The sequence below is a fragment of the Periplaneta americana genome, chromosome 1 (genome assembly GCF_040183065.1).
Source record: "Periplaneta americana isolate PAMFEO1 chromosome 1, P.americana_PAMFEO1_priV1, whole genome shotgun sequence".
Taxonomy (NCBI): Eukaryota; Metazoa; Arthropoda; class Insecta; order Blattodea; family Blattidae; genus Periplaneta; species Periplaneta americana.
The window spans coordinates 86,678,145-86,702,305 of record NC_091117.1 but is presented as its reverse complement, the minus strand read 5'-3'; the positions used below and the strand labels follow the sequence as shown (position 1 = coordinate 86,702,305).

Below are 24,161 nucleotides of genomic sequence, written 5' to 3'. Positions count from 1 at the left end.
AATAATTTATTTATTTATTTAATCTGGCAGAGCTAAGGCCAGTAGGCCTTCTCTTCCGCCCAGCGATCATACAAGTGATAAAAAATGGCGAAGTGGACAAATATGAAGCATACTACAGAATCAGTGGTGGCACAGCTCTCGTAGTTCACACAAGGATTTTAGGATCTTATTAACAAAAATCGACAATATTTATGTGATATAACTAACATTTTTTGTACTTGGTTAACTAAGATATACTGTAGGTTTCAGAGGACAAAATGAACGTTCATTTTCTCATTATGTGTATATAATGTAATGTAATGTAATGTAGTGTATGTATGTATGTATGTAATCTTATTGTTCATGTTATAGTTGTAATCCCCTGGTAGAGGGGCAGAGAAGGCCTGATGGCCTTATCTCTACCAGGTTAAATAAATAAATACTACTACTACTACTAATACTACTATGTATGTATGTATGTATGTATGTATGTATGTATGTATGTATGTATGTAGGTAGGCCTATGTATTTGTATGCTTATGGACGCATTCGTATGTTCATACGTATTTATGAATTAGCGTATTTCATCATCCTATTGTACCCCCCCCCCCCGAAGGGAATCATTCTATCTCCGCCTATGGGCGTAACATAACTTATATGTAAGGTATGTTAATTTTATTTTAAATATTAATATTTTGAACATACTATACCTGAATCCAAACCGTACAATGTAACACAAACTAAAGTAAATAAAACAACCACAACATGCTGAAAGTAAGTCCTACAGAGTTCATATAGGCCTACCTCCCAAATCACTGATTTCCATTTGGGGTATGAAAATATACAATCTAAAGCAGCGATGCCCAACCTTAACCGCAAGAGGAGTCGGCGGATTTACCTCCACCCTCTCTTTACGAAGCTACTACGCATTCATGTACTCATGACGTCACAAACTTCTCTTATTACAGTGGCGGCTTCAGTTAATTTCAATGTCATTATTTTGTGATGGAAGGAAATTCAAATAAGCATCTTGAACACCTTTTCTGTTAGTGGCTTTGTAGGCACTGTTTACTTCCAACCAGCTCGTCAATGTTTGCCGGAAAGGATGAACAACAGAGTCTTAAAAGGTGGACCAAATGTTCGTGCCCTACTCTATTACGAGATTGGCTTTTTATTTGATTCATTCTCGAGAACATCTGCTCGCAGATATATGTAGAACCAAAGATTGTCATTAAATTCGCAGCAAACATTCGCAATCTGGGAAATGTTTCCCTGGGTAAAGATTTAAACAAATCCCAACCTTCTTTCTGAGAACATTTCGTGGCTGTAGAATTCTGCAAAGCAACTAGTTCCATTTGCAGATCATGCGGAGCATCTTTGCAAGCAAAATTGAACGGGTTGTTAAAAAGACTAATTTTCGCCTCTATTGTTTTCAAGTCTCGAAATTTGGACTCGAAAATGTCATATAGTTCCTTTATAATTGTTACATATTTTTCTAACAGAGTGACATTTATTGTAAAAATTGATTCCATGGAATGAAAATGATATAAGTCGCCAGTTTCCAGTTGACTTTGCCATAGTGTTAATTTTGTCATAAATGTATTCACTGCGTCAGATAAACTAATTACGTTTTTATCTTTCCCCTGCAAACTCATATTTAGGATATCAAGGTGATGAAATAGATCGGTCGAAAAAGCCAGGTCACACAGCCATTCTTCTTGAGTTAGTTCTGGAACTTCATGGCCCTACAAATAATAAATATTATAAATTATAACAAACCAATTATAATTTAGGGGTACGTTATAATGGATACTAAATATGAGTATTTTACATTTTTATGCTTACTTGTTTTTTCATGAAGTTATTTATCTCACATCGTAGCTGGAAGAAACGTCTTAACAGGGCACCTCTACTGAGCCACCTGACATGACAATAATATGGCACATTTTCATAATGAGATCCTAGCTCTTCTAGCAACTCTTTAAATTGTCTATTGCGAAGGGAGCTTGATTTAATAAAATTCACGCAGTTCACAACAACGGACATAACATTATTTAAAGCAACTGATTTTGCACATAAAGCCTCCCTAAGAATTATGCAGTGTATAGACAAAAAATCAGAGGGCATATCCATATTCCTTAGAAACTTCCTGAGTCTGCCAATAAAACCATTTTCATCCCCTTTCATCGACGGGGCCCCATCGGTCGCAACACTAACTAGTTTTGCCCAAGGAAGTTCTAATCTGCAACCAACATCTCGCACAGCATTGAAAATATCTTCACCACACGTGTGTGTTTTAAGAGAAACTACGTATAGAAGCTCTTCAATAATACTAAATTCTCTAGTAACCCCCCTCAAAAACACAGCCAATTGAGCTTCATTAGTTCTGTCCGTGCTTTCATCCAACGCTAGAGAAAAACATGTTAATGATTTTATTTTGTCCTGTAACTGTCTCTCTATATCACATCCCAATTGTTCCACACGTCTTGTCACGGTATTTCGAGACAGACTTAGTAACTGAAAAGCGGGTATTACATTAGGACAAACTTCGGCTGCTATAATTAAACAATCTTTTATGAACTCCCCTTCGTTAAAAGACTTCATATTCTTTGCAATGTGTTCAGCAATTCTATAAGAAACTCTAACAACATTGCCAGTACTAAAGCCGTCAGGAGTTGGTGCTTTCATATTGTTTAGTTTCTGTAATCTTGCTTCACCTGCAAGTGAAATTTATTAATTAGATAGTCAATTTAAAACTCAGCAAATATATTCAAACTCTAATAGCAAGTGATGTCAATGATTGCTTTCCAGATAGAATATGTTTGCCATAATCAGTATGATGGTATTTTTCGAAGTGCCGTTTAATATTATATCGTGAAACCCACGATAAATGAGTTTTGCAAATAAGACACTTGACAGTCGTTTCCTCTGCAACACAAAAATATTCTTCCTCCCACTCTTTCTGGAAAATGGTATGTTTGGTTGCCTTGGAACCTGCCATTACAGTAGCCGCCCCTGAGTGAATAAAAGTAGGGGAAGTGGTTCATCCACGGTCATGCCTCCAAACGAAGGAGGTGGGGTAAAGCCACGCTGTGACGTCATTAGCTCTTATGAGAAGGGGTTGGGCATCGCTGGTCTAAAGAAGTGAAATAGCCAATATTTATTTTTTTTTACAAAATATTCGTGATTTTCAGTGAAGTCTCCCCTTGAAAAATTATAATTTCTCTTGGAAAACAATAATTTCGAATAAATTCGTGCTAAAAAAATTACGTGTACAACTTAAATAAAATTTTGTGATTTCGCGAGTTTAAACTTACGATATTTTGACCCGAAATGGCTTGAAACATAATGTCTTTGCTTTTGTCAGAAAAAAAAATCAAATTTCGCGAATGCATGGTTTGCGAAAACTAGGTTTAGATAATTTATAGACTTAACTATATATAATGATAGTGTCTTGTATTTCATAGATTTCAAGTGATAGCATCTATACTTGTCATCGTGTGTAGATTAGTAATTCCACGAATATATTATGTTAAAATTGAATGTGTTTGTTTACGGATACTCTTTGTACCCTATCAATGTCACGCCATTAACATCTACGTCAACGAGGTACTTCACATTACGTACTGGAGAATACGATGTTGAAATATGAAAGAAAAACACGTCCAGAGGATTTCAGTCAGTGCGTCATGGCAGCTACACAGAAGAAGTTCCGTCTCGCAGCACTGCTGATTTATTTCATCAATTATATGAGCGGTAAGTTAGCAAGCAATTTCATCTATTCTGATATGTGTCTTTCTTTATATTTTCATTTTGTCGTATTTTATTGTATTATTAAGTAAATATGGGTGTATTCTACTGGACACCTCCTGCTGTAATTTTGAACGGCAACTTTCAAAGCTGCTGTCACAGGAAAAGCTGCAGGAGCAAACTGTACAATGAACATCGGATCTGAGACAGGGTCGGATTTAGGTATAGTGCTACCCCTAGGCAGTGCTAAAATTTTCCGTTCCCTAACTCCCACAAACAATTTTAAACGGCTATTATACTGCTCATGTTTAGTTTAGTCTAGATCAGTTTTAAATGAAATGTTACAATAATTCAGAAAACAATAAATTACTCAAATCAAAAGACATGCATCTTGCATGAGAATTGTAAAAATTTCCTTCGCAATTTCTTCACAGAAAAAGCATTGATGTCGTCAAAGTCGATCTGACGAAGCACATCAGACTCGATGCAAGGAAACATATTATTCAAACTTATTCATTGTTAAAACAAAATTGATTTGTGAAATCCAGGTCGTTGTTTACTTTTAAGAATTTGTTTTGTTGGTAGTTTAATGTTATTTTGAGTATTTCTTACTTCGATAGTAACTTGAAAAATAAACTCCAACTCTTTCCGGAATAAACCTTTCATATCGAATTATATAGATTACTTGCTGAGCAACTTTTATTGTATAAAATATCCAACGGTCTACTGGATAATAACGAAATATTATCACATATCCAGCTTAACGCTAGAACATTACTTCAAGAAGTCGTCTATTATTATATTATAAAAAACCAAACACTTCAGCACATAAAAATTCACCAGTGTTAAAAATATGTTAAAAAGTCAATAAAATATGTAAACATGGGATCTAGATTTCAGAATTTGATTTTAAATAATATTGCTATCTATTTCTTACTCTGTAATTTGCCATTTGTAGCTACATTTTACATCTTTTAGTTATGATATCTATATTTATATATTTTTCGTTTATTTATTTTGTTTTTTTTTTTTCATTGATATCTATATCTGTCTTTTATTTTCGTAGTATGCATTTGTCTGTTTTATGTTTTCATTTTTGATTTGTATTTACATTTGTATCTGTTTTATCTCTTTCTTCATGTTATCTCCAATTTTATATTCAAAGCAAACATCTGTACTGTCTATTATAATTGGGGCTTTGCCCTGTTATAGACACAAATAAATAAATATATATAAATACATAAATAAATGAATATATATATATATATACATATAGCAAATATAACTGAGTGTTGTGGTTACTATTCATAGCGATAAATAAGTTAATGAACACACATTCAATTTGATTTACAACACTGCATTCTTATTTATACAAGCAGTTAAATTTCAGCAGTTTCATAGTATGATAACGTGATACCGATATTACAAAATAATTATGCAGCTGCACACTTTTCTTTTACTCTCGCCGCGACCGCGACAATGCGACTTCTACAAGATGTTCGAGAACAAACTTCAGAAAGATTTATCAACAAGTTGTTAAAAACAAATTTCACCGTAAAATGAAAATGGAAAAAAAGGAGGAAAAAAAAAAGGAGGAGAAAGAGAGAGATTGCCGCTCCTTGGAAATTGCCGCTCTAGGCAACTGCCTAGGTTACCTAAGCTTAAATCCGGCACTGGTCTGAGAAGTATGTATGTATATATATATATATATATATATATATGAATTTATATGTAAATATATATATATATAGTTAATTTTAATTCTGTGAGATACAATAATTTTGTCGTTCTTTTTTAATCTTATAGCTAATATTCGATATGTAAGGCTGTAATTGTCGTTATCATGGGATTCATTTTTTGGGTTTTTCATTCGTAGTATGAAATAAATTTCAGTTTAGGTCTAAGAATTACAGCATATCAGGTCCAAAAAAATGGACTCTATCTTCTATGTGCCTAAGAACGTTAACGCTGTAACCAACACTTCTGTTGAATATGTGTTCAAGATAGAACTATCCTGTAATTTCTGTCCTCCTGCATCCGATGGGAAACTTTGTTTTTGCCTAAGTCAACAGTTGGCACCATTACAGATATTTAGAAATTACTGTTTATTAGAACAACGTTATAACTTTTACACTTTTTTTACTCTCCTGTAAAATTTACTTTTTGTTGGCTACAACGTTGTTCGAGTGAAAGTTTCAAATGTTAGGCGCTCCTGTTACTTATTTGTTCAACATTAATATAGGCTATATAAGAACTTAAGAAATATTGAAAATACTTATTCCATTTCATCACGAATCTAGAAAATTTACAATCTGGGATAAAATTGATTTAGGTTATAAGAAAAAGATAAAGCGGGTTAGACTGAGAATATTTTTTAAAGATTTTAATAATTCCTTTATCTGTAATTGTGAAAATAAATTATATGAAGTAATATTAATTGGTTATTACTGTATTGTATGTAGGTTATGTAACGCCACCTAATAATAAAAAAAATAATCGTTCTAGTTTATATTTTAAATTATTTGGAAGTCAGCGAAACTTTGTGTCACATGCTATTTTAGTCCATTTCCAAGTCCCTGAAAATCTCTCTTCTTTTTATGAAGGTAATCGTTTTCCTTCATGAACAAGTCATAAAAATGACTTTCATACTCCATTGGCAAGTCTATCGTGGTATCAAAAAGGAGTGCGTTATATGGCAGTAAAAATTTTTAATATACTCCCTATCGATATAAAAAATGAAACTCAAAACATAAAATTATTTAGGGCCAAATTAAAGAAGTACCTAATTTCTCACGCCTTCTATTCTGTAGGTGAATTCATGACATTCAATAACACTTCATGAAATTGATACTAAAACTTTGTGTTGTACTAGTAGACTATATTGTAAATCTCTTCTGTATATATTTCATCTAGACTGTGACTATAAATTAAGATTTTATAATAGTATTAAGTTTTTTGACTTGTTCCATATTCCAGCTGTAAGCATGTATGAATACCATGGAATGTTAATAAATATAAAATACAATACAACAAAGTTTTTCTCCCAAAAGCTACTAATTAATGCTCTAGCATTTATAAATGTGTTCAAAAGTTATCCTAACGGATCTTCCAATTTTATTATAAAATGTAATCACCAGAATATTTATTACAATGTTAACAGTCAATAACGAAGATTAGGCCTATACTTGTAATCAGTTATCTCTGTGGCAGAAAAAATTAAATAAAATTCCATAGTACAATTGAGGTGTAAAGTTGAGAAAGATAACCTTCGCCTACTTTCTGAACTTGATTCCACAAATTTTAACTTCCTTCTTTGTTTTAAACACTCTTCCTTTCAGTGCCATAAAAATCTAATATAAATCACTCGTAGAAAATCTTCCTTTTTTTATCAGCTACCACTAGTTTCTCTTATAATTCAAGATTATAATCAGTAAATTTCCTGAGTTTACAACATACACTTCTGGTGATTTTGTGTTTCTTTGTACCAGAATGTGCTGCCGTCAGCAGCTGGATCCGCTCTGCAGATGAGGATGATGTTTGCTTTGATCAGCTGGGCTGCTTCTCCACCAAAGCGCCTTGGGTTACGTTCACTCGACCTCTGCCTCCACCTGAGGATCCGAATGACGCACCTGTAACATTCTTCCTCTTCACAAGGTCGTCATTTTTTGTAAACTCCGGAACAAGGAACTAGGCTACCAATGTGTAGCTTTAGCTCAGTGTGTTTTATTCAAGATTTCCACATGCCCGTGGTTTATGTTTTAAGATTCTGTCTTTAATGTAAATCAAATTCCACACGATTTAGTAGAAACGTATGTGCTCATTTGTATTCTTGTTTGCGATTTGCGGAACAATATCTAGTTAATATAATTTGAAACAAAAATAATATTTCAATTGATTGAATTTATTGAAATTGGAATTACAAATTGCATGATACATATTTAAAATATATAGTTTTCAACCAAAAGAACAAATGCTCATGCTTAGGGCAGTTCCATTTACATAACAAAATACTAGAATATGAGTGGCATAATTAAAATGATTGTAAATAGAAACCTGAAAAAGAACACTAGTCGAAAAAGAAAAGAAAATATCAATATGAAAAATGTTATATAATTGACAGTTTCAACATAAAGAAATATTAGACTATTAAGTTAATTCCGTTGTTGAAAATGTTGCTGTTAAGGTTACTTAATTTTGGATTTATTTTAATAAAGTGATTTTATAATCTAAGAACTTATATGAAGAATGAATTTACCCACATTTTGTATGGTATTTTGGTTCATGTCAAAGAGGTAACGTATTTCGCATAGCATTGTGAATGTATACTTACAACGCTTTCCATTACACAATTTCGAGTTAAATTGTAAATTTGTTCACATTGTTATGAACACAAAACTTGGAAGAAATAATCAAATGTGTTGGGTAATCAACAGGTTTTGACAAACAAATTTTAATTATTTCTTTTGGAGCAAAGACGACGGAATTAGATGTGATTTGGCACTTCTTCCCCAACAAATTATATAATAATAATAATAATAATAATAATAATAATAATAATAATAATAATAATAATAATAATAATAGTAATAATAATAATAATAATAATAATTTTAAGATTTTTATTAACTGAGATGGTTTTATAGCTTCGGAGCGAAATGATGATTATGCAGCGAAATGAGCCTAGGATTCAGCGCCGGAAGTTACCCAGAATTTGCTCTTAATGGGTTGAGGGAAAACACCGGGAAAACTCAACCAGGTAACTCGTCCCAACCAGAATTTCGAACTCGGGCCCATTCGTTCCACTGTCGGGCATGCTAACCGTTACTCCACAGTGGTGGACATTAATAATAATAATAATAATAATAATAATAATAATAATAAAATTTTTAAGATTTTTATCAACTGAAGTGGTTGTATAGCGTCGGAGCGAAATGATGATTATGCACTGAAATGAGCCTAGGATTCAGCACCGGAAGTTACCCAGAATTTGCTCTTAATGGGTTGAGGGAAAACACCGGGAAAACTCAACCAGGTAACTCGCCCCAACCAGAATTTCGAACTCGGGCCCACTCGTTCCACTGTCGGGCATGCTAACCGTTACTCCACAGTGGTGGACATTAATAATAATAACAATAATAATAATAAAATTTTTAAGATTTTTATCAACTGAAGTGGTTGTATAGCGTCGGAGCGAAATGATGATTATGCACTGAAATGAGCCTAGGATTCAGCACCGGAAGTTACCCAGAATTTGCTCTTAATGGGTTGAGGGAAAACCCCGGGAAAAACTCAACCAGGTAACTCGTCCCAACCAGAATTTCGAACTCGGACCCACTCGTTTCACTGTCGGGCATGCTAACCGTTACTCCACAGTGGTGGACATTAATAATAATAATAATAATAATAATAATAATGATAATAATAATAATAATAATAATAGTAATAAAATGTTTAAGAGTTTTATCAACTGAAATGGTTGTATAGCGTCGGAGCGAAATGATGATTATGCAGTGAAATGAGCCTAGGATTCAGCGCCGGAAGTCACCCAGCATTTGCTCTTAATGGGTTGAGGGAAAACCCCGGGAAAAACTCAACCAGGTAACTCGTCCCAACCAGAATTTGAACTCGGGCCCGTTCGTTACACGGTCAGGCATGCTAACCGTTACTCCACAGTGGTGGATATTAATAATGATGATGATGATGATGATGATGACGATGATAATAATAATAATAATGATAATAATAATAATGATAATAATAATAAATATACCTATTAAAATAGCAATATAATGCAATAATAATAATTAATATAATACAAATAATAATAATAATAATAATAATAATAATAATAATAATAATAAACTATTATTACGCCTATTCGTAGTAAAAATGGTAAACTTTCTCATGGCTAAGTTATTTCCTAAATCCGTTCGTACTGCTTGAAAAAGTTTAAATAAATTCTGGACTTAAAAGGAAAGTTAACAAGTGATAATAGACTTTCACGATTTTTACCCTATACGTTCCATGTGAAATAAGAAACCTCGCTATAAATTTCTACATCCGGAAAGGGCCTAGTTTTCGAGGTATGACTTTTTCTCAAAATCTTTAATCCAGAGCTTTAACAGCCAATGCAAACAGTGCAATGTGCTAGATAAATCAGGCAATAAATCTCATCTAGCTGTCAAAATCTTTTTAAATAATACAACTTGTGAAAATGACACATGAGATACATAACATTCATGACATTGACTATAGAACAGTCTATGAATAAATAAGGAAATGTAAGTATAACTGAAATTATGCACTGTATTGATCACAGTAGTGGAAGTCGTTGTAAAATGCTCAAAACACAGTGGAACGTTGTACCACGAACATTTAAAGAAAGTAGTGAGTTTCTCCTGGCTTAGTTGCCTCATAGTTATTAGTATCACCTGTCTTCGGACAACTGACTAAACAACAATAGTCAGCTTTAGAGCAGTTCTATAGGCCTAAACCAACGTGAAAACATAATTCTACAGGAGTGACAAATTTATCAGTTTAGTTGTCAAAGTACCTGGCTTTATGCCAGCCATATTTAAATACATCTAGGAGATGTAAACTGATTATGTGTTAAGAACTGCAATTTTATCACATTATCCCTCTTATGCAATACTAGCCGTACCCGTGCGCTCCGCTGCACCAGTTAGAAATAAATATGTAGGCTAGTAATTACATAATTAAAATAGGAAATTTGATCCAGGGAACATTCGTGTTTGATAGAAGGATAAATCGTTTATTATGTTACTTAATTTATATTGTATTAAAAAATTAAAATGCAATCATTTTGATCCAGAGACCACTCATTTGGTCATAAAAATTATTTTAGGAAGTACAGGAAACGAATGCCTATCAAGTTTTCTGTGCATAAGAAGCTATTTTAATCTTACCTGTCCTCAATTCACTCAGAAGTTACTGTAATAACATTATAGCATTATGTCCATCTAGAGAAACTACACTTTCCAATAGTGAAATAATAATTAATTATACAAATCGGTTAATTTAGCTTCCGATATTACTTCATACAAACACAGAAACTTCACTGTAGGCTATCTTTCATAGCTTTTGATTGTTGCTGTCCAAGGCCCCTTATAGACGAAGTCATTTGTTTTTTATTTCGTTACACGGCCTTAGATGACAGTTATTTTAATTTTAAAACTCATTTATCTCATTAAATATCAGTCCTATCAAAATTTTTCAAAGAATAAAACTTATCGCAAATGATGTTTAAAGAAACTTTTGTTATGTAACATTTTTCACAAAAATCAATAATACGCGATATATTTCGATTTATTTAATTCAGGCCCCCTTATAACCCTCCTTTTAAATAATGTATTTTGAATGCCATATAGCCTAAAATCTAAGTTACAAAGAACTTAATTTATATTCCAATTTTCATCGAAATCCGTTCAGCCATTATCGCGTGAAAAGGTAACAAACATACAGACAGACAGACAGACAGACATACAAACAAAAATTTCAAAGAAGCGATTTTCGGTTTCAGGGTGATTAATTATATATGTTAGGACCAATTATTTTTGGAAAATCGAAAATTACCAGAAAAATTTCGGCTACAGATTTATTATTAGTATAGATAATATTCGTGCCAAGTAACAAAACACTATCAGAGAACTACCGAGTGAAATTTTTCCAAGGCTTAAAGCTATAAACGTCAAGAGGATGAACAATCGGAGCTGTGTGCTTTGGAATGTCAACACTTCCACCATTTTATCTTCTGGAGTTATTCTTTCTATAGTTTGTCTATCTCAGTAAATGGCCCAAAGAATGCTGTGATCACTGACAGCTAGATAGTATATTTCTTGAAACCACTTGAAGAGGTGAGTTTTCATAAGCCTTTCTTATTCTGAGGATAATGCATAAACATTTGGAATCTTGAACATTTTCTTCACGATGACAATGGAGGTATAAGTACATATGAGTGCCAAGCGATTATTTTGAAAAATCATAGGCCTATCTCGAAAGCTAGGCCATCTCCTGATGTAGAAACTTACAGGGAATTTTTTTATTTCAAATGGAACGTATGGGTGAACAATCGTTGTGAAAATCCATTATCACTTGGTGAGCGTTCTTTGTTAGTACTTTTCTCTCTGTTTTCATTAAAGGAGTTGTATACTGAATAATAAATTAACCAGTTAAAAGGCATTAAAATACGCAATAAACACCTGAAAAACAAATAGAAAAAGCCGTAGTATGATTTACATCATTCTCTTCTACGCAATAATAGTGCTCAAAGTGGAATGCCAAATTACAAAACGGAGAGAAAGACCCGAAGTCCTTTGACATCTCTTTGACTGGCAAACTCACACCATCGTTAAATTTAGTAGAACATAGACCCCTTGAATGTAAAGGATGTGTATATCAAAAATGGCATTTTTTTCCCGTGATAATTCATTTTCGCATTTTTGTGGATTTAGGTTCTTTTTTCTTTTGGGACGACTGATATACCGTGATAAATCATGTATTACATTTATGTTCCGGGCGATCATAAATTTATAATTTTCGATTATGTGAACTCAGTAGCCAAAAGTTTTCTTAGCTTGTAATGTTCTGTAATAAATGATTATTAAATTACTATTACATGGTATAGAAGCAACGTACGTCAACCTTACGTCGTGGTAACATGGCCGGATATAGATATGACTGGCTCCGGTTTCGATGAGAAGAGAACCACAGTTTTCATAGTGCATGGCTACCAGTCTTCAGCCACTGCAGCATGGTTGAGAGACATGAAGAACGCCATGTTGCAAACAGTAAGTACACTTACAATACACTTACATGTCGGGTAACTGTAGCGAAGAGATTAGAGTTTGTCGAAGAATGAGTGTCGTGAATAAATGGGGAATACTCATCTGGGGTATTGGAGAGAAAGGTTCTACAAATGCAGGAAGAACGATAATTATAGCCTAGTTGGTACAACGTATCGTGAGGAACTAAACTGCAACTTCAACATTTCTGCCCCATTACTTGATCACCTGCTTAAATCTGTAATTTTATAGCTGTTAGAGTCGGCCTGGGTAGCACAGTTGGTTTAGCGCTGGCCTTCTGTGCTCGAGGTTACGGGTTCGATCCCGGCCCAGATCGATGGCATTTAAGTGTGCTTAAATGCTACAGGCTCATGTCAGTAGATTCACTGGCATGTAAAAGAATTCCTTGGGGACAAAATTCCGGCACACCGCCGGCGACGCTGATACGAGTATCACCTCAGCAGTTGCGAGCGTCATTAAATAAATCATAATTTAAATTTTTTTTATAGCTGTTAGGTCCATTTCACTACTGACAATACTTCCTTTAATACACGCATGTTACAGATATCACGATAGTTAGTCATTTTGTAACTGTTAAGTTGGCACAATTTGAGATAGGCTATTTATGAGGCGAGACAAGCAAGTCTAACTGAAAATTGTACAATTCATGTTGATGTTCAGACAAGCCAATTGCTATATACTTTTATTAATAATTTGAAAATGATCAATATTAATGGCTTAACACGAAGTAAATATATAGACAAGTTACATTATAATTGTTTCAAAATATATTTACGTAACATTAACATGTCTTTTATTATTTAATAGAAACAGGTCATGAATTGGGACATAGCACTGACACCTTTAAAATCATAAAATCATGCCACAATAATAAAATAATAAATAGTTCCGAAGAATTGTACATAACAAAACAGTATTTACAATATGATGCAATAATAAATGAGAACCTGATCAATAATAATAATAATAATAATAATAATAATAATAATAATAATAATAATAATAATCCTTTATACACACTCTGACCCACTTAAAACATAGTTCCTCATCTCAACACAATTAATATCAATACGCAAACGCGAGAGTAGAGTGCAGCACGTAATATTTAGTCTGTTGTACATACACACGCGAGCAAACATCTACACATCATAGTCCCGTTCGTTAATATGTAAGTATAGCTAAAACATAACCGAATTCAAAATGTAGCCATTTCATTTACTACAATACATAATATCTGTTACAAATCTCTAAATTTGAGTTATGAGATTACTATACCACAAAAAGAGCCCATCTTCTCATCGAATGTAACATTTGACTTAGTCAAAAGAGTGGACTCTACATTTAACTATACGATACATTCGCGTCGTGTGTATAAATAACATTCAACAGCATTTTGTTATTCACTTTAATATTTAAATCAAGTTTTAACACCATGTTTTAATATTATAGGCCTATGCACTGCTGTTTTATGCATAATTATAGAACACAAGGTTCATTGCACACAATACAATGTTTAAAGTAGACACTCCAACAAAAAGTAGGCCTACATTTCTATCTGCTTCACATTATGTATGGGTATATAAGATGATATCCAATAGCTATTCTAGGCATTTTTTCAATGTTTTAATATTTATATACTGACATTTTATTCATAGTTGTAGAACACAAGGTTCTTACACATAATACAAGGTTTAAAAAAGATATTCCAATAGAAGTACTTTCCATCTTTTTCATATTGTGTAATAAAATAACAACCAATAGCCTTTTTAGATAGTTCGTCAATACGTTGACCTGCATTAAGTGTTATATTCAATGGTTTTAATATTCCTTCATTGACGTTCTCATTTACAACTGTAGAACATAAGTTCTCACAAATAATATAGTGTTTGTTTCTACGAGTATTATGCAGATATGTTTAGCATGAAACACATTCCATCTTCTCCATAAATGTAATTATATAACACATATTGTAATCACATATTTAATTTTATTTTCAACTTTTGATTTTGATACTCAATATTGTCATTGTCCCAAGAAGGTGAAAACGTTTGCACTTGTAACAAAAGACATATAAATATTACGTAAATATAATTTAAAACAGTTATAATGTAACTTGTTTGTATATTCCCTTCGTGTTAAGCCATTAAGATTGATCATTTTCAAATTATTGATAAAAGTATAAAGTCTAACTGAAATTCACAATGTTGTATGGAGGCTTATGTTTTATATCGCGATTGTAACATAACTTAATATATTGCGAAAATATAAATATTATTCATTTATACAAAGTGGAAGGGAATCTATTGCATTAATTCACACAGGTAATAAATGAAGTAAATGCGAACAAGTTTTCTCAAATAGGTTTTTGGATACGTCCAATAGTTTTGAGAATATCAAATGTTAAGTGTTGCAACACTGCAAAGAGTACCAGTGCCCCTTGAGGTCATTGTTCCGCGTGGGGGTGAGTGTAACTACTCTGCAAAGAATGTAATCAAAAACGTCTCATTAGATACGTTTCGATCAAATTACTATACATTTATAACACATAGGCTCTAACACATCATTTATATTGATTTTTAATGCTTTCAAAGATAATAACTTAAAAGAAAATTGAGTTACAGAATGTGTATTGGTAACAATGCTATTTTGAGTTTAAATCAAATGTAAAGGAATCTTTAATGGAAATAATTTTGTTTTGTAAGAATGTGGTCTACATTCTTTACTATTTTGTAATTACGTAAAATGCAAAGAAATCAACAGATATTGTAAATGTTAAACAAATTTCATGGCATTAAATTTAGACTTAAAAAGATTACAGCGTACTAAAAAAAAACCAAACGGTTTGCATAATGAATTCATTGAATATGTTTTCATCTACAGTAATTTGATCGAAACGTTTCTGATAAGACGTTTTTGTTTACATTCTCCTCTCGCAAATCTTGTAGAGTGAATGATTGCAGTTACACTCATTCTGTGCGGAGCGATGACACCTCAAGTATTCTTTACAGCGTTCCACCACAGTACATTTTGCATTCTCAAAACTATTGCACGTTTCAAAAAAACTTGTTTGACAAAAGTTGTTAGCATTGACTTGATCTAGTACCTCTGTGAGTTAATGTAATAGGCTAGGTTTCCTTCCAGCTTGTATAGCGAGTTGTATGTGAAGTTAAATGTTCTAAGCCATGAATACTCATTAACATTGGTGTTTTAGGATCAAGATTCGTAACATTTAAGTGTCGGTCATCTTTGATCTTTGATATCTCACCATATATTGTGTTGAGTATAGACGTACTTGCAGCACTTGCATATTTTCATAGACGGCAAAAAAGTGAATATGTATGGATTGGTCCAAAAGTGTAGACTGGAAAAACCTAAGAAGACAAGAAAATAGTGACTAAAACCAGTGCGACAGAAACAAGTTACGCGAACAATATTAAAACAGTGAAGAATGTGAAACAAGTAAACAATTCCAAGCATGGAAACATCTCTTATGAGGCGTAGTTCACCGCGTGAGACAAATAGAGCTCTATAGGAGGAGGCTTTTGCCCTCAACGGGACATTTTTAGGCTAATCATTTCATTTCGTCATTTCATTTTATTAAATAACAGAGGGTTTGGAATTGAACGAGTTACATCAGCTGCTTGTTTATGCGTATAACGTGAATATGTTAGGAGGAAATCCACAAACTATTAGGGATGAGAATTTTACTTGAAGAGAATAAGAAGATAGATTCCGAAAAGACAAAGTATATGATTATGTCTCGTGAGCAGAACATAGTACGAAATGGAAATATAAAAATTAGAAATTTATCCTTTGAAAAAGTAGAAAAATTCAAGTGCATTGGCGCAACAGTCACAAATCTAAATGACACTCGATACGAAATTAAATAAATTAAATGCAGAATAAATATGGGAAATGCCTGTTATTATTCGGTTGAGAAGTTTTTGTCATCTAGTCTGCTTTCAAAAAACTGAAAGTTAGAATTTATAAAATAATTATATTACCGGTTGTTTTGTATGGTTATGAAACTTGAATTCTCACTTTGAGAGAGGGATAGAGGTTAAGGGTGTTCGAGAATAAGGTTATTAGGAAAATATTTGGGCTAAGAGGGATGAAGTTACAAGAGAATAGAGAAAGTTACACAACGCAGAACTTCACGTTTGTATTTTTCACCTGACATAATTAGGAACTCTCTAGGCCGTCCAAAGAAGAGATGGACTGAAACTTCTAGTTTGAGACCGTAACAGGCCACTTGGCCTAATACTTGTTAGGAAGATGATGATGATAATTAGGAACATTAAATCCAGACTTTTGAGATGAGCAGTGCATGCTTAATAGAGTATTTGTTGAGTGACCTGTGGAAAAAGACCTTTGTTGAGGCCGAGATGTAGATGGAAGAATAACATTAAAATGTATTTGAGAGAGGTGGGATATGATGCTAGGGACTGGATTGATATTGCTCAGGATAAGGATCGATGGCGGACCTATGTGAGGGGGGCAATGAACCTCCGGCTTCTCTAAAATTTATTTGTAAGTATAGTAGGTAAGTCATAAAATACAATCAATTTTTGTTGAATTTTTGCCATTATTTGCAATGTCGTTTTACAACTGAATTTGTTCATCCTCTACAATGTTATTGTTGTAATAGAAATTTCTATATCTGTCTTTAAGTTCAATTTTTCACTATTTTTGAATATACACAGTGTAGCGTAATATGTGGGATCCACGTCACCAGTCCACACCTGTGGAGTAACGGTCAGCGCGTCTGGCCGCGAAACCAGGTGGCCCGGGTTCGAATCCCGGTAGGGGCAAATTACCTGGTTGAGGTTTTTTCTGGGGTTTTCCCTCAACCCAATACGAGCAAATGCTGGGTAACTTTCGGTGCTGGACGCCGGACTCATTTCACCGGCATTATCATCTTCATATCATTCAGACGCTAAATAATCTAGATGTTGATACAGCGTCGTAAAATAAAAAATAAATCCACGTCACCAGCGGATGGGAGACATCAAAACAAAGAGAAAACTCTGTAAGAATAAACGTCCCATTGTACCTCATTTCCGAATTATCGTCAGATGATTGTACTACTGGATGTTGGCAAGTGGCGGGGAGACGAGGTTTGCTGTAAGGCGGAGCACGCAAGCGGGCACTGTTAGAAGTTCACTGCTGTCTGTGCACATCCAACACACCATAACCCTTATCACGTGAACTGTTGACTAGGTATAATGTATGTCATACCAGATTGTACGCTCAACAAGAGCAGTTGGTACTGTATTGCGCACCAGACACGACAAGATGAATTATTCAAGTAGAAAATGGCAGACATGTATTTGATCCATGGACTCGCCGAATATACCATTTCTTAACATATGGCCTCTGCGTTCCCCAGACTTAAATCCAATGGATTTTTATTATTGGGGCCATTTGTAAAGGAATCAGAACCAATTCCCACCATTGATATACTTCGTCAGCAGATATAAGATGGCTGCCAACGAATCCGAAAGACACCTCGCACGTTTGAAAGAGTGCGAAATTCTAAATATCTCTACCATTACTGAAATAGAACTGGAACGATAACTCGGAAACGCGATGTAATGGGACGCATGTTCCTATAGAGTTTCTTCTTTTTCTATCTCCTACAGGAATATCATATTATTTTCACTTCAATTTTTATTGTACCTGAGTCTTTGAATGTACTTCACTCCCACTCCCTCTACTAGTAATCTTCCAACCGTTCTCCACACAGAGCCAAGGCCGCATATACAAAGTCGCCTTACTGTCGTAGTAAACACAAACAGTACTGAAATAGTGAGTATAGTACGTTCCAGAAATATGTTCGCGTTTTCCAATGACGAAAGACCTTTCAATATTGAATCATATTCTCGCACAGGTACCGTCGTCCGTTTGTCTATGTCACATCCCGGTTTCCCCCACCCGCTTCTGCTTGCCCCTCTGTAAAGGCTAGTGGCTAGGCTGTCTTAGCTCTTTTCTGAAAACATTAATTTCTGCTAGGAATTGGACGTCTACGTAATATTATATAACTGTTTAAAATAACTTAAATAAAAGAACCTCGTTAATTAATTGCCACGTAATTTTCCTCCTTTATACGACACCGCGACAAAACTACTTGGACGGACAGTAGATAGCATGTCTGAGTAATTTTATCTTTTCAGATCGGGCAGAAGTGAAGATTGAATTTACAGTACGTAAGGTAATCTTTTATAGAGCAGGTACAGAATTATTTCAACATGAGTTACTAGTACGAAGGACGAAACTGGTAATTGGAATTAGGTACAATAGTCTGTAGTGCGATAATATCCAAAAAAGAACTGAAGCCTGTATCGAAATGAACGGCCATCATTTTCAAAATTGTGTTTAAATATCCATATTATGATTTTTTTTTTCAATTTAATTTCATTCTCTATATTGTATGCTAATGTGCTGTAGACAATATAATATACACTGCATAATGAATGCGTCTGAATGGATAGCTCAGTTCATGAGTAAAAACACTTATTGTTAATACAATGAATGAATGAATGAAATAGCCTATTAGTGTCCCTTAGAAGGGCTAAGGCCTCCTGTCAAGAGGGAAAGCTCTGGCTCCGTTTTGCTCACGTGTCGAGCTAGTCCACGTGGGCGGAGTTGTGTACTACTCATAGACAATTATGACTAAATATTAACACTTTATTTCTTAATTATAACTAAGATATTCAACACTTTTGTCATTTAGGATTGTACTCATTGCTGTTAGTCTGTTCTGCACGTTAGTTATCACATTAGAATATTTAGGTTTTGTCATACAGGTGATTTCAGTTCCTACTCATTGGTTTACGTTTAATTCGCACTAAATTAACATATTAGGATATGTATCACTTTGTCCTTGGGATTAATACAGTAATGTGTTTTAATTAAAGAAAACCTAATTAAAATTATCAAATTCAAATCGCGATATTTTCTAGTTTACGTAAATGGATGAACTACTTTTCTTCCCTCCTGTACCTAGTAAAATGGTTTGTTTGTATTTTACGCTACTATCATCGAACTCCAGTCGTGGAGAGGGGTAGCAAATGGTGTTTACAGTTCCAAAGGTATAGCCAGGTTAATATTAGAAATGTTAGTAAAAATAAAATGATGTCCCTATATCTGCTGTTGATGTAGGTCCACATATTATGATACATCCTTTACATTTAAATATTCATTTATTAACTTTTCTTTTATTGGACACTACTTTTGCATACCTTGCATTTAGGGAATGATAATGCAACGAAAGCTATCTGCAAACTTAGAAGTAGGAAAGTGATAGCCTCACTATGATGTAGCCTATTCTGAGCAATACTTGTAGTACGTCAGGAGAAATTCTTATTACTGATAGACTTCAAAAGCATTTCCGGACTGATAGCGCTATGCTGAACAAAGTAAATTAGTCAAAATAATATTTAATTAAAACCTGGAAGTTAGCATTAAGAAGATCAAACGTCGTCTCAGTAGCCGGGACAATGAAGCTCAGATCAGACGAAATAAATAGAATTGTGTTGAAGATGAGGAATAGTAAGAAAGGTGATCATGATGGACAGGCCATTTAAGTATCGTTCTGAGTCATTTTATCCGAAAATCGATATGTTTCGATTTTATATTGAACTGTGGCTATGTATTAATTTATGTTTAAAAACTTTTATTTTGTACCTTAATTTTAGTACTTGTGCTACAGAATTTAATTACTGAACATGTGTTATTCGTAAATAAATATGTTAACTATGGTCTCGTCGTATTAGGTGGATGCTAACGTGTTCCTGGTGGACTGGGCCCCGGGTTCCATTTCGCAGAACTACGCACAAGCCGCATCCAACACTAGAGTCGTTGGCGCCGAAATGACCAGGTGAGATCACACTCATTGTCGCGAAAGAGGAGAAAAGGAAGTATTAAAAAATTAAGAACTATCTCTGAACTATTAGGGATTGGTTTACTTCCATCAAGCAGAATTGGCATATAAAGTGATGTAAAATTCGAAGTGCCTGAAAGTGTTCACCCACATTTCTCTTTCCTATTTAATTATACCGTGTTGTTCTTCGTTTGACTTTCGTTATCCATTCACAACAATTCTTGTCTGTGTTGATTAATTTTGTCGTTAAGTGTGTATATTTCCATTTGCTGTCTTATAACCTTACTTTCAATTATATATCTAACCTTGTACATCTTCTAACCAATACGTGTCAAACACCTATCGCTTATTGCTCCTATTCTGTGAATGATTGGGTAGCCGAACGGTCGCGCCCTTGTACAAGTACAGCACGCCGCACCATGAATTTAACCTGGGCTATTGTATGGATGATGATGATGACGATGATTATATGTGAATCAATGATGGCGAAATGAGTCCGAAGTCCAACGCCGAAAGTTACTCAGCAATTCTGCTTCAATTGGTTAAGGGAAAACCCCGAAAAAATTCCAACCAGGTAATTTGTCCCAACCAAAATTGAAACCGACCCGCTCGTTTCACGGCCAGACGCGCTAACCGTTACTTCACAACGGCGGATGGGGATACTTTTACTTTATTTTCATACGTATGAGCAGATAAACGGTCTCAAAAGAAGTGAAATAACTTAATAGAGAGAAAATCCAATTTGAGAATTGCTGCCAGTAAAGGGTTACCAAAATGATTCAGCCTACTATTTAGTCCATTATAAAGAATAATCATTAGAATACTCTAAGAATAATTAACATGTACTTGTATATGGATATGGCAGCTATCCTCATATAAACATAGGCTATATTTTATTTTCCATTTAAGTCGGGCTATACAAATGATTATGCAGAATAAGCAACGAATCACATATAATTTGACGACCAATATCTTGCAGCATACTAAGTTTGAGTCCAAATCTTTTAAACACTTTCACTGTAAATTTTGTGATTACGATTAATAATAATAATAATAATAATAATAATAATAGTTTATTCTAATAAAAATGCACATATTAAAATACAGTGCATTTGTCGTGTTCGAGAGTTAGTTCAATAGATGCAAACATTTACAAAGGCTACAAAAATCGATGATTTTGTTTAAAAAAATATGTAGTGAAGACAAAATTTAGAATCTCTTATTAATTACTAATTATAATTTAGTAAAGAATAAAAATAATAAAGAAAGTGCAGGATAAACAACGAAGTAATCTTTGTAATATATATTATACAGTCTTTCTCCACAACAAAAACTGTGATTTGACCCAAATGTATAATACGAGTACATTGTTTCTTGTAAAGGGATGAGGCATTTCGTGTTGTGTTGTAAGGATAAGGACGAGGCTTATAATTAAGTTGATCTTTGTGATAGAAAATAGGCTACATATTTCTACATAATTGCTTTCTTTCTTTCTTTCGTTTCTGTTGCTTGTTTTGTTTTTACACTATAACGTATTTTGTATAATATAAATGGTATCAATGAAAGTCACCTATAATTGAAAGCTTGCTTCTGTTGGTGAAGTTTAAATCAATAAATTAAATTTATAAGTTCTAATAAATCAAAACCCGAAAAGAGTTTAGAAGGATAATCCAAACGTTTCATTAAGAAAATCTTAATAACACGTTTTGAAGTAAAAATAGTAGAGTGAGATTACACAACGAAATGCCTTCCCAACCAACTATGCCACATTGAATTATTACAAATTATAAGCACAGCTAAGTAAACAGAATGTAATACGTTCATACGCTCGGTGTTCTAGTGGCTAGAGAGCTGGACTTATAATTCTGCGGACCCGGGTTCGATCCTCGGCGCACCCCCGATTTATAACTTGTGTTGGGCAAGTCCGTTTTCCGGGTAACATAGGGGTTTTCTCCGGGAGCTCTGGTTTTCCTGTGGCATCCCAAAATGTCTAGAATTTAATTTCGTCGCGGATTTAGCGTAGAGCAGCCTCCAATGGCGCTCCCGGGCAGCAACTCTGTCTTTAAATTGTCCTACACAACTGGTTTCATATGGGTGAATAACGAACAGCTAAGTACCCGCCATCAAAAAAAAAAAAAAATCATTTGAAAACATTTTCGTAATCTGTTACACAAACAGTTAGTGTGTTTATCCCATTGCTCAATAATTGAATACCTCGGGGGTAAATAGTGATAACCCTCAAAATTTAGATTGACAGTTTTCCGGTTGTTAACAGCCTATAAGTCACATTAACTTTGATTTTGTTAAATAATTACGTAAATGTGTTAAAGATTGGATTATGCTGCTTGAAAAATATGACATTCCTCTTGTGTTTGCAGTAAAAATTAAGATGTACACAGTTTGTTTATGTGGGTTATTATTTGTTACCCTCGAAGTATTCAATTATTCCAAAATATTTTATTTCTGGAAAAACATTCAAACAGGGACATACACATTGTTGAATATATGACAATCTCAGTGTTATCATTGTATTTCAGACTCGGTCAATATCTGATCGACAAGCTGGGTGCTTCACCAGCCAGGTTCCATGTAATAGGCCATAGTCTTGGAGCCCACGTAGCTGGATTCATGGCGAAGAAAACTCCAGACATCGGTAGAGTAACAGGTATAATTCGCAAGATTTTCTTGTCTACTATAAATTGTAAAATATGTGGTGACCTTAACGTCTTTTCGAGACTAGGTAATCTGATTCCCAAGTAGTTGTTTGCTTACCCCCATATAGGTAAATTGAATCCCTGGAATTACAAATGTATAGGTGAATTGAATCCCAGTGATACCTGTTTTAGAATACGAAATGTAACGCGTTGTAACTCTAAAAAGATTAGCAGTGCACTTTGAGGTCATTGTTCCGTAGTGGGGGTGAGTGTAACTCCAATCATCCACTCCGCAAGACTCGCGAGAGGAGAATGTAAACAAAAACGTCTCATCAGATACATTTCGATCAAATTACTAAATATAAAGCATTCCAAGAAATATTTACTCAAATTGTTTGGTTTTTAATATTCTTTAGTATGCTATAACCTCTAAATTTAATATCATGCAACGTAGGCTATTTAACATTCGCAGTAGACTATCTGTTGATTTATTTGCTTTTTACGTAATTAGAAAATAGTAAAGAATGTACATTTTTATTAAACACAACTATCTCCATTAAATAAAACTTTGCATTTGATGTAACTCAATCTCCATTTGTTATTGTCTTTGAAAAAATTACAAATTAATTAATTTTGAAAAGAAATTAAGTTTACAGTAATGTTAAGTATTGTGTTAAGTGTTGCCTATGTGCAGTAATTTTTAGGAAACGTATCTGATGAGACGTTTTTGTTTACATTCTTCTCGCGCAAGTCTTGCGGAGTGGATGATTGAGTTACATTTTCTCCCACTGCGGAGCAATGACCAAGGAGCACTGCTGCTTTTTGCAGTGTTGCAACACGTTACATTTCGTATTCTCAAAGCTATTGGACGTAGCAACGATTTTTTTTACAAAACTTGTTCGCATTGACTTGATCTATTACCTCTGTGAATTAATATAATAGGTTCACATCCACCTGCCTTTGATTTATTATGCTGTTATTGTTCTGTGAAATATTTGAAAGTTAATAGTTGCTTTTGTTCATAATACGCCATGATTACGTCTTTGAGAAATACATAGCACCAGATATGCTATT

At 33.9% G+C, this 24,161-nt stretch overlaps 1 protein-coding gene across 1 annotated transcript in view; it reads left to right on the top strand.

The window, feature by feature from the left end:
• Positions 1-3,583: 3,583 nt before the first annotated feature.
• The window catches only part of LOC138697969 (phospholipase A1-like), a 37,153-nt gene continuing 16,575 nt past the window's right edge, over positions 3,584-24,161 (top strand). The window contains exons 1-5 of the mRNA XM_069823599.1: positions 3,584-3,735; positions 7,218-7,383; positions 12,374-12,536; positions 20,327-20,430; positions 22,971-23,098. Of these exons, the coding sequence (XP_069679700.1) occupies positions 3,618-3,735; positions 7,218-7,383; positions 12,374-12,536; positions 20,327-20,430; positions 22,971-23,098 (679 nt within the window). The 5' untranslated portion in view covers positions 3,584-3,617. The remainder of the gene's footprint in view (positions 3,736-7,217; positions 7,384-12,373; positions 12,537-20,326; positions 20,431-22,970; positions 23,099-24,161) is intronic.